Source organism: Strix aluco, chromosome 2, assembly GCF_031877795.1.
Source record: "Strix aluco isolate bStrAlu1 chromosome 2, bStrAlu1.hap1, whole genome shotgun sequence".
Lineage (NCBI taxonomy): Eukaryota > Metazoa > Chordata > Aves > Strigiformes > Strigidae > Strix > Strix aluco.
The window spans coordinates 34669514-34680847 of record NC_133932.1 but is presented as its reverse complement, the minus strand read 5'-3'; the positions used below and the strand labels follow the sequence as shown (position 1 = coordinate 34680847).

General features: G+C 46.5%; 2 protein-coding genes across 11 annotated transcripts in view; one reads left to right on the top strand and one right to left on the bottom strand.

The window, feature by feature from the left end:
• Positions 1–2819, bottom strand: part of SON (SON DNA and RNA binding protein) — a 41109-nt gene extending 38290 nt beyond the window's left edge. For 5 of the 6 annotated variants that reach the window (XR_012621889.1, XR_012621890.1, XM_074814271.1 and 2 more), the window contains exons 1-2: positions 2541–2819; positions 692–858 (exon numbers count right to left, since the gene is read on the bottom strand). Coding sequence is in view for 4 of the 6 variants with exons in the window: in XM_074814271.1 (XP_074670372.1) it covers positions 692–858; positions 2541–2662 (289 nt within the window). In the remaining 2 variants the exon portion in view is untranslated. Of the gene's footprint in view, positions 1–691; positions 859–1591; positions 1766–2540 lie in introns of those variants that run through there. The other variant, XM_074814272.1, reaches the window with a different exon arrangement.
• Positions 2820–5131: 2312 nt separating this feature from the next.
• Positions 5132–11334, top strand: part of GART (phosphoribosylglycinamide formyltransferase, phosphoribosylglycinamide synthetase, phosphoribosylaminoimidazole synthetase) — a 39868-nt gene continuing 33665 nt past the window's right edge. For 2 of the 5 annotated variants that reach the window (XM_074814266.1, XM_074814263.1), the window contains exons 1-2: positions 5132–5238; positions 9220–9398. In XM_074814266.1, coding sequence (XP_074670367.1) covers positions 9373–9398 — 26 coding nt within the window. In that variant the 5' untranslated portion in view covers positions 5132–5238; positions 9220–9372. Of the gene's footprint in view, positions 5239–9219; positions 10671–11334 lie in introns of all 5 variants that reach the window. The other 3 variants (XM_074814264.1, XM_074814267.1, XM_074814265.1) reach the window with 3 other exon arrangements.

Here is an 11334-nt window from a genome sequence, read left to right as displayed (position 1 = left end):
AGTCTAGTCCCATGAGAAGGGATACTCATATGCAACTTTTTGTCATAATAAATCCAGTAATTTATGGAAGTTATGAGATTGGTACATAAAAATTTCTTAACCTTTGGAAGATTGCAATCCAAGTATCTACATCTTAAAGATAAGTGCATTATTCATTTTAAAACTACAAAGCATCTTACTCTGACAGAACAATTAATCATACAGTTCTGAATTCTAATAAATGATTTTTAGAAATAATCTTGCAAACCAATCCAAAACAACACAACAAACAATGCTTCTTCTATCCATCAGTACCAGCTTTTCTAGTAAGAACTGCTCACTGAGACTATGAAGTAGATATATACAAAATAAAGCACAATTATATATATGGATATTATTTATACGTTTTAGCATTATTGCAATGGAGAGTAAAGAAAAATAACTTGTTCGTACACTAAGTAATGCTTTCATATAATAACCAGCTTCAATTTTTAAACTACATATTTCTCTGTCCATCTATGGTTGTGAATCACAGTAGGCAAAAAAAAATACTTAACAAACATTACAATAAACATACAACTTGTCAGATGATGCTCGGCGAGAGGAGCAGTACTGAAAAGTACTTTTCCATCTCTGTAAAACTGATTCAATTTTAAGCACTATGACAACCTTCTTAAACAAGAACATATTTGCCAAATGTGTTTTCATTTACCTGATTTGCACTGCAGCTCTGTATCAAGGGCTCCAGAGAGCACTTCCTCTATTTTCTGCACTATCTGATCATTCTGACGACTCCCAGCACCAGCAACAGTGTCATCTGAAGGGTTGGCTTGCTCAGCTGGGATTGTGTCACCATTGGGCTGGCCTTCTACCTTTCCACTAACCAAAAAAAATATCAATACAAGCAATTTTGAGCTTTTGACTTTCTTTTTTAAATTCAGAAGCATTTATTATACTCAACCCTTCAAAACAGTATTTTAGCTTCCTGAAGAAGCCATGCTTTTAGGGAAATGTCTACCTTCTGATCAACTTTCACTTATTCACAACAGAACACATTGTGACAACTGAGTATTAGGCACAAGGGAGGAAAACATGTTCTCGCATGTGCCACAGTCCCCGTGGTTTATGTAAGAACTTGTGTAGGCTCCCCTCACAAAATAAGCACCCATCACTCACTCTTCTCCAGTAGGTTTTGCTTGCTTTGAGATAAGGCTGGGAAAAACTAGGCGAGCTTAAACGTAGTAAGATCAGTAAGACAAATCGTACAGACGCTCTCACCTCTTCCCCTCTCGCCCCGATACAAGAGGCCAAGACCGAAAACCCGTGAGTGAAAACGGGTGCGCGTTCGCCAGGAGACAACGCGTGCGTCCGTCCAACCCCCCCCCACCTCCCTGTTTTCGCTCAAGGCGCTCGCAAGGGCGCGAGCCCCCGGGCCCCGCCATGTTGACGCCGAAAGGACCCGCGGAAGCCCTAGGCCCCGGCCCGTCTCTCTGCGTCCCGAGGCGGGGCCGCGCACTTCCCCTCCTCCTCCTCCAGCACACCCCTCCTCTCCCCGCGCCCTAGGCCCCGCCGCCGCGTCGCCTCCCCCGCCGCCCCGTACAGGCCCCTTTACCCGCCGTGCTGCTGCTGCTGCTCTTCCTGGATCTCCCGGAATTTGCTAACCACAAAGGACCGAAAGATCTGCTCGATATTAGTCGCCATGACAGCCCTACCGCACCGGCCGCCCCCCCTCCCCCCGCGCTCCGCTTTCCTTCCTGCCGAGACGCGAGGCCTCCAATATCCCACAAGCCACCGCCGCAAGTAGAGGCCGAGGGCCCTTGCTGACGTCCTCGCTATACGCTCCCTCGCGATTGGCTGACCCCTACGGTGACGTAGCGGGGGGGGGGGGCAACCCGGGCCTTTGGATGGCCGCTCTAGCGCTGAGCAAAAGCCATAGAGCGCTAGCGCCGCCTGACTTCCGGCGCGGGGGGGGGGACGGGGACGTCTCGTGTCTCGGCGAGTTCGCCGTTCCCCCTCCCCCCCCAGGAGCGCGCCGCGCCGCCATATTGTTGCACTCGCCCCCACCTCCCCCGCCCTCCCCACCCCGCCGGCCGCGCGCCCACGAGCAAGCGGCCGCGCGCCTCCCCGCGGACTGTCCCCCCCCACCCCCGTCCCCCCACTCCGGTGACCGGTAAAGCCCCGGCGGGCCGCCCTGCCCGCCGCCCCCCCCCCCCCCCCCGCGATGAAACCGTTAACTGCCGTTCTGCCCCCACACCGACGCTCCCCCTCCCCCACCCCTCCGTGCCCTGCCGTTCTCGGCCCCTCTCGCGCCCCGTACACCGAAAAGCTGCGCCTGAGCCCCCGGGAGACCGGGGAGGGGAGGAAAAGAAGGGGGAGGCGGTGGAGGGCACCACGGTGGCCGGTGACCGCCGGTCCCTGCGGCTCCGTCCCGTGTGCCGCGTCCCCCTCTCCCCGCACACCCGCCCACCCTTCCCCCCCCCGCGATCGCGGCCGTCTCCGGCGGCCACCGAGACCCGGAGCCGCCTGGGCCTCCGCGGAGAAGCCCGGCGGCCGGCACTCACCTCGCCGAGGGCCGGAGCGGCGGCGGCGGTGGCGGCGGCGGCGGGGCCATGGTGGGCTGAAGCGTGCGGCTGTGCGTGCCGGCGGGCTCGGGGCCGGTGGGGGTGGGTGGGAGCGATGCCATTGGTCTCCATGGAGCGGGGCCAAGCCCCGCGCCTCCGCCGCCGAGCGCAGGCAGCGCCTACCAGGGGGGCCTGCCCGCACGCGAGTGCTGCATCACAGGGCCCGGCGCGGCGCTGCCCTCACTCACCCAGCGGCTCCATGCGAAAGGCGCCCTCCCTCTCTCCCCCCCCGCCCGCCCCCCCTTCCCTCCCCGTCCGCCGTGAGAGCAGGCAGCCCGGCGGTGACACGCACATGTGCTCCGGGGGCTGTCTGTCTGCCGGGCCGGGCGGGCGCCCCGCGGGATGGGAGAAAAATTAAAGGAACAAAGAAAGAGAAAGAAAATGCCGCCGCCGTGAAGAAATAAATGACGCCTGGGTGAAAGCCGGCCCCGGTCCACCTGCAAAGCCGTGCCTGCTCCGAGGTGTTTCTCTGGAATGCACCAAAATCGATTTGTCCCGAGTACAGCCACCTTGGGGGTCCCTCCACGCTGCCCCCAAACCAATTCTCAAGAGTTTGTCAGCCTCAGTCCTCTAAAACCAAATAATCCTGCAGCTGGATGACTCTTCCCCCCATGCAGTTTCTTCTGCTGTCATGAAGTAGTAACTTAGAGGGGTTAGTTGACCTGAGATAAAACACCTCAAAACCTAGGTATAACCGTTTAAATGCTGCTGGGGTCTTTATTTGCATCAGTCTCAAATTCGATGTGGTTTAATAATCACTTGCAAGACCCTTTAAAAGCAGCGTTGTTCTTTACTGTGTATACCTGTGAGACGGTCTGCCTTAATATTATTAACTTTGGAAAAATAATGGACCTGATACGTGGATCAATTTGCTTACTTTTAGGTCACACTCAATTTACTACATTTAAAATAGAAAGCAGTTATATGCAAGAGACCCTTTCACAAATAACCCGTACCTTTTGTGCCATGCCAACATTGATATATTTTAGATCTTACTAGGAAAATACTGTATGCAATTTCTGGTATTCAATGAGCTAAAGATTGAAAATGTTTCACTTGAACAATTTCAGACATATTTAGATTCCCCTGATGCAAATGGCCTTGTCTACACCAGGCATTCTTTTACCCAGAAACTAGTGATATTCTGCATGGTCCTAAAGTTGCTAGTAGGGGCCTTGCCAATAAACAACAAAACTGCAAAGGCTTTCAGCAGGATGTGATGGTAACTCGCCTCTTCAAAAAAAAAAAAAAAAAAACAAACAGCAGCTGTATTCAAGAGAACAGCAGGTTTGACCGGTGTAACTTAGTCTGTATCAGGGGCTTCAGACAGAAAAGCTGTTCCCATTAGCGACCATATCTCTGATGCGAACCAGGGGGAACCCACACCATGAACCTGCCCACCTTCAGGAAAGGAACCCTCTTCAACTGCAGTTAGTTCTTTCAAAGTAGCTTAACTACACTGATAGCCCTACCAGTGTAAGCCTCCATCTATACAAGGAAAATTGTGAAGACAGATACAAAAAAAGCAAGAGGACTTTAGTGTGTGCTGCATATTTGCTCTGGTTCCCTAAAAATTAATGCAGACAAAGTAATAACTACAAAAAACACTATTCATAGATATGAGAATCCACAGCCCCACAGGAAAGTAAATGATTCCTGCTCTCCACTCCCATCTCTGCTGCAAAAAAACCACAACCCTTTAGTTAAACACCTTCATTCAGTTAGGTGCTAGGTAGTTTTCAGATTAATTAAATGACATATTTTACTTTCATCTTGTCAAGACCAGTGATTGTTGCTGATACATTTAGTGTTCAATTTGCAAACATAGTATTACAGGGCTTTACTAATAGCAGTTCTGCTGCAGTCATCAATACTACTTAGAGCATTTATTCAGGTGACTGCTCCCTTTTAAAGCAAGAGTCAAAGGTGTGCTTAAATATGTAAACAATATTTATTAAACCTGTATTTCATAAGCTAATTTACAAAGAACAGCGAGGTTTTCACATTACAGCTCTTGGGGGAGGAGGGGAAGCAAAACTATAAATCAAATCTGTTTTTATTGACAGCATTGTTGCACAATTGTAGCGTTAAATTGGACTAAATGCTGCCCCTCTGGTTTTATAAAGTTCAGTGTGGTACAAACTAAGGAGTACCTGGTCCTACCCAGTACTTAAAGACAGATACATAGGGGCATTCCCCCTGAGAGGACATAGAAACAAAATCAATCTTCGCACAGCCCTATCCAGCTAACTTTGTAAACCATCACCTTTACCCTCTGGAGCGATGTTCTACTTCCTACATAAAGTAAAAACAATAACCTACACCTAGATAAGGTTTTTCAGCCGGCTCCAGCACCTTCCCGGCCCGGCTCAGCACGCTCCCCAGGCAACACCCGCCCCCAGCGGAAGATATTTCTAGACTTGAAGAATTTGCGTGCAAAAGCCAATTAGTGTCTCTCTAACCGGAGACATAGAGCACCCTTCCTTCCCTCTCTCTCCCGCCCGCCCCGCGCCCCGGCCCCGGCCCCCGCCCCCGGGCCGACCCGCCGCCATGTCGCGGGGCCCCCTGGGTACTGTAGTTTTCGGCGGCGGCGCGGCGGAGGATGCTTTCACGCTCCTTAAAATCCGCCTGAAGGAAAGTAAGTTTTTCTTTCGCTCTGGAGAAAGGCGCGCTCCGCGGGCCGCTGGGTGTCAGGGTCGTTTCCCGTTGCCAGCCTCCCACGGCCGGGCTGCGAGGCGGCGGCGGCGCGAGAGGGGCGAGGCGAGGCGGTAGCGGGGCCATGTGCTCCCCGCGGCCCGCGCGGTAAAATGGCGGCCCGGCCCGGCGCCTTTCTGCCGGCCCCTGCTGCACTCAGGCCGCCGCGGAGAGCGAGCCTTGCCCGAAAACCCGGGCGGCTTCGGTTTAGCCCGATTCCTGCTCTGCCCCTCACCTATGGCGGGGAAGGGGTGTATGGGGATATGGTTGCTAACGGCTTATTCATATATATAGATATTTATTTATTTTAATTGCATGTCTCCTGCTCAGATTTACTTCTGAGGAGCTTGATGTCTTAGAATTTTTAAATGTACTGCACTTTAAAGTATTTTAAAACGCACATGTCTTTTATTTCTACGGGGTTTTTTCTCTGCTCTATTTGGCTTGAAAAAGTGGCGAAATATTTGCTTTAAAGTAAATATTAAACTTCTAACCTCTATTCTTTTGGACTTTGACTCACTTTGATTCTTTCCCTGCTGTTTGCGAAGTTGGGGGCTTACCAACTTTAACATTGGCCCCCTTTTTTTATTCTATCCAGTAGTTAATCGAAATTAATGAGCAGAGTTAATACTTATTTCACTATGTTGTGTGTATAACTGAAATAGTAACAGAAAGGGCATTTCTTCCCCCCCCCCCCCCCCCCCCCCCCCATTCATTCTGGTTCTCCCCTAGTAGCTTCTGCTGAGGCATCAATGGTGAAAAACACCGAGCGCTTCCAGCTTCCTACATAGAGTTTGAAGTGTCAAAATTTAGTACTTCGAGGGTGGTTGTAAAACTTTATGATCCTATTTATTTTTAGCAGCGAATCTTGAGGTAATGTTTTGCCTAGGAAATGCGCAATCTGGCCGTTTGGAAGATCACACCAGGTGGCAAGGTGCCTGTCTTGCAGAGCCTCGATTCAGGCCACGTAAGACGTGTGTTTTATTCTCAGCTCTGATTCAGGCTTTCAGCATGCTGCTCTGATTTCTGCAGGGGTGAAACACAGGTATTAATGACTTACCTTGTTTTATTTTGTTTTATAAAGCGATGCGATACACCACACTCTATGCCCAGGTGAGAGCAAGGAATTAGTCCTAAATAAAACACATGAGCAAAATAAGCTTATTTAAACCCAACGTTATAACTAAAAATCTGTTTCTGGAGGCCTCTGAACTCCTTAAACAACTCTTCATGGTACTAAAACCTAAGGAAATTAAAAGTTCTCTAAGGCTGCGTTATTTTCCTTCGGGATGAGCCTAATGCTGCCCTAGCCTGAACTTGCAGTTCCATCATCGTATTTTGGCCATTTTGCCAGTTTAGGTGTCATGGCTGTTTGGTTTTGTACTTCTGTTTCACCAGCAGAGCTGCCTGCACAGTTGGCATGGTGAATTGCCTCTGGAAACTGATCCACATAGGAAAAAAATGTGGGGAGGCATGGATTTCTTTCCATCTCCAGTCCTTATTTGATTGTGTGATTCAGCTCACCCTCTGACCATAAACTGGCTGGGGCAAGATAGAGGAATGAGCAGTTGGGTGAGAAGGTAAATTGTGAAGCAGCATTTGCCACCAGTTGTATTATGGTCTCTCGATCAGTCAGGATGATCTGAGGGTGTAGTGCTCAGGACAGCTGGTCGCATGAGCGGTTTGCTGCAGCATAACCGAGCTCTTTTCACCCTCTCTGGTGAAATGTGTGTGTATATATATATATATATATTTACTTTACTGGGTTGGTTACTGTTGTAGCGTTAGCTTTCCTGCATTATTGTATTTCTGATCCAATTTCTGACTGCAAACCCTTGGCACACACGGGTGGGAGAGGGAAGGAGAGACTGGAGGTGGAGAAGGCAGTGGGACCAATGGGAAGCTGCGCCAGCAAAGGACAGTGCGAGCCAATTGTGAAATACCAGTTGGTGAACCTGCAGTTTGCGCATTTCAGCCTCCAGTTTGTCTCTTTAAGTTTGAACAGGGTCAAGCGGTTGGCCAAGGTTCACCGAGAAGGCCAGCTCAGAGCTCACCTCGTGTACTGAGATCTGTGTGTGCTCATAACATGCAGCAGACTCTTAAGAAATGGCTCGGTCTGCTGCTAAGAGCATTAATTCAGAAAGCAGAAGAGCTAGGTTCAGCCTGAGGGGGTTTGGGACCACGCGACCTGGTTGCTGGCGAGTTAGGGAGCCAAATAAAGGATGGCAGGTTCCCGTGAGGGAGTATGGCAGCAGCCTAGCTGTTGAAGTTGGGAGTAGGAAGTCCTAGGTGTTAGCTGCTTCTCCAATCCATTTCAGTTTTACAGGTCTATGAAAAAACCACATAAATGGTCCTGATTGCTAGGGCTAGAAACTAATACTACACTCAATGGGGTGGCAGCCAAATTGCACAGCCTTCCCAGTTTTGTGTTTTTCCTGTCCCCTGTGAGTCTTCGTTGCTTTTTCTTCTCCTGCCTAACTTCCAGAGGACGCGTCAACCTTCTCCTTTAGTACAAAGCCAAGTGCTCTTCTTCAGGGACTGGGGGGTGTGGGTTTGAACCTTCTCAGTGAGGCTGGGCTTGCATTCTTTGTGTTTGGGGTAAGTGCTGTCACTGCTGGGCCATTTTGTAGCCTAAGCTCTAGGAAAGGTAGGAGTTAAGATGCTCTGGGCAAGGACCATATCTTTCTTATTAAGAAATTTGGATGCCTGCATCAGTTTTTCTGAATCCCAGTGTTGGGAAGCTAAGGTATTGCAGCTTTTAAATAGCAGCAGCCAAGGTTAAATGTGTGCTGTGATACAGCAGATTGCTGCTGCCTGAAAGACAATTCTTGCCCTTGAATTCTTTTGCTCAGCTCTGTTGTCCCATCCATTCATTCACTGTTAGTGTCACTAGACCTTGGCTGATTGCACTTCAAGCCAGTTCATCTTACAGAAATCTGTTTTGGATTGTGGGTTGGTTTTTTTGTTGTGTGTTTTTTTTTTTTTTTTTTTCTCAGGTTAGTTTTATGAAATCTCAGTGAATTGTCTATGCTCAAGTCAGCACCGGAGCCAGTATAAGGAAAGGGAAAGTGTGTCTGGGTTCATGACATCCCCTTTCAGTGACAACAAAGTATATGAATGGGTCCAGCATTAATGCATGTGTAAATTTTTGCAGCAGAGTGTAAACCTGCTTGAACAGCAAATACCTTTTAGTGAAGGGCTGAAGCACTTTGGATGCTGCACAGTGCAGCATTTTAAATATACCTATGTGTTACCATTGTCACTCCCAATTTTGTTGGAACTAAGACTTTGGTTTGGGGAACCTTTTTCACACAGGTTTTCAAGATATGGTATATTTGGCTCACCAAAGCAAAACACACTCCACCCAGGTGTCTCAATCAAGGAGCACAGAGAAAACAACAGCATTGGAGCTTAATTAAAAAAAAAAAAAGACACTATCTGAAACAGTGAGGTGCCACCAGTCATACCCTTTACTGTTTGTGCTGTATTGCATAGATCTTATTTTAATTGCACCTTTTTACTGCTTTAGTTAGGGGTGAGGTGATAAGACAATGACTTATTACAAGACTCCACCTAGTTGAGGTAAAATGTTTAGGTAACTTGCACCACGTACTTATGATATGAAACTGAAACTTGGGAATAAATCGCTTAAGGAGGTTACATTTTCTTATAGAGTTACCTTCATAAATGCATCCAAGGAACTGAGTTTAACCCCCAGGTCTGTGCACAGGATCAGTTCAAGAAAGAGTCGATGGCTCCTGTCCCTTCCTTATTATTAGGGAAGGGGCAGCAACTGAATTAGTAACCTCATCTCACTTCTACCTGTATTTGAAATCTCACCATGCTTTGTGGAGGAGTCAGGATGGGGAAAGCTATCAGATACTGTTGGTTTTGCCTTCCTCACTTTATTTTCTCTGCTCCACAGGCCCTGACCTACTGAAAGAGTTGCCCAGCTTCTTGGTGAGCCCTACCTTTTGTGGAGGATAAAGATCTCTAGTCTGACGCTCGTCCCTGTTGACTTACTACTGGCAACCTCAGGGATAGGCTTTGGAAATTGCCTTGTCTTCACTCTATCCTCATGTCTTCTTCTCATGGATACACGGAGTGATTATCTTTCTGCTTTTCTGTTCTTACTTCATATAAGGACCCAGTAATAGACCCTTCTCTGAAATGCCACTTGTCTTTATTTTAAAGCACCTTTTAAACAAACATATCTTCCTTCTTTACAATAGCAGACAATGCTTGCTGAAGATAATTATGTACTGTGTTTTGGAATCTTTAAGGATTTCACATATTGCTTCCAAAAAAACCTGAGTGTGTGATAATCCTCACAGAAGAAATATCTACCTTGTGAATGGCTTTTGGTCTTTTGAGAACAAATTCTTGACTCCTGGATTAGTGACAAAATAAAAAGAAATGTCACCTCTTGGAATTTTCATTTTTAATGCCAGATCTTGCTGGGCAGCAGAGGGCCTACACAACATCTTTCTATGTCAGCGTGAAAAAGAAAGGCTGCCACTGCTAGATTTGAGCTTCCTAAACTGGAATTGCCACCAGAAGTTCTTCTTTAGCTACATCCCTAAAAGTTGCTAAGATACCACTTGTGGGATGCACAAATAGAACTGAATTTCAAAACAAATGGCTGATACTTATTTTTTCCTCACATTTTGTTATAAAATGGTTACATTTTATTTGAACATATGATACATGGCTTGTTCTATTTACTTGCTCCCATATAAAACTTTATGATGTATATTATTAATTTTTTTCCAGCTGACAGTAGTATTAGAATATGTTACTTCAGGGGAAAAAAGGAAGTGATTCTTTGACTGAGTTGCCAGCATGGTGAGTTACTTCAGCTAGCAACAGTGTCACTGGATCTTCAAGCCTGTCCTGCTATTTTTAAGCAGTAGGCTTAATGGAGCGTGAATGTGCATTATGAACTTTATTCTTTCATACTGTTGATAGGACTATGCATAGCCTCATTTTTATGCATAGCCAAAGTGCATAGCCTCATTTTTAGATAAAAAGAGAATGTTTACAATCTGATTAGTAAATCGTTTTTAACTGCAAAAAATACCTGGGGTGGTACAGAATTTATTTTGCATGTTTAGAAACAACAGGATGTGCTGCTCCTGCTCTGCAAAGTTTTTGCTCCTCACTCCTGGACTATTTGTACGCAAGTTTCTGTCCCCTCTTCCCAGCTGGAATGGCTGGACTTTCCCGTTCATTGGCTAGTTGCACAGTGTCGTCAATGGGGTGGTAATATTGGGACAGGGGTACTACATTTTAACCAGAGGCTGCTTATCTCCTTTCTCTTTGTGCATCTGAACTCTTGAGTACTACTTTCCTCAAACTGGCAGCACGTAGGATAGAGTAAGTATGTTCTCTGTTTGGGTTTAAATCTCTGCACTCGATTCTGAGGTACTTGTAAGAAAACTATGTAATGTGTATAATTCAACTTCTTATTGATAAAATTGGCCTTAAAAATTACAATTTAATGATGACTCTCTGGACAGCACTGGAAGCATGCTTGGTTTGTTAAGTTGGAGATAGCTGCCTACTACATGATAAATTTTTGTTCTTTTATATTGCATTCTTCTGTCCTAGGTTACTGCCTGTATCTAATTCATCCATTAAGCCAGTCCCTTATTCTTTTATCTTTTCTTTCTGCTTGAATTGTAATATAAAAAGAGGTTTAGCATAACTTGGTGTCCCAACTATGTATATCACAACTGATGATTTTTAATCCAACATGGTTTTTTTATTGTAAGTAATCATGGAGTTTTGTAATTACAACATCTCTGCAATTTTGCAACATGTATATTTTGTCAAACGCTGTTGATTAGAAAGCTATTGGTCCCCCCCGGCCTGAAACTACAATTAAATTTTACCTCCAGTGTGTTTAGTTCATAGTGAACAACTCGGTATTAATTTTCTGTATTTTATTCCTTCTATTCATGTTTATTTTGTCTTTATTCTGACTGGATGTTTTGCCTAAAAGTATCACTCTTTGAACAAATCATTCCTTCATTAATGG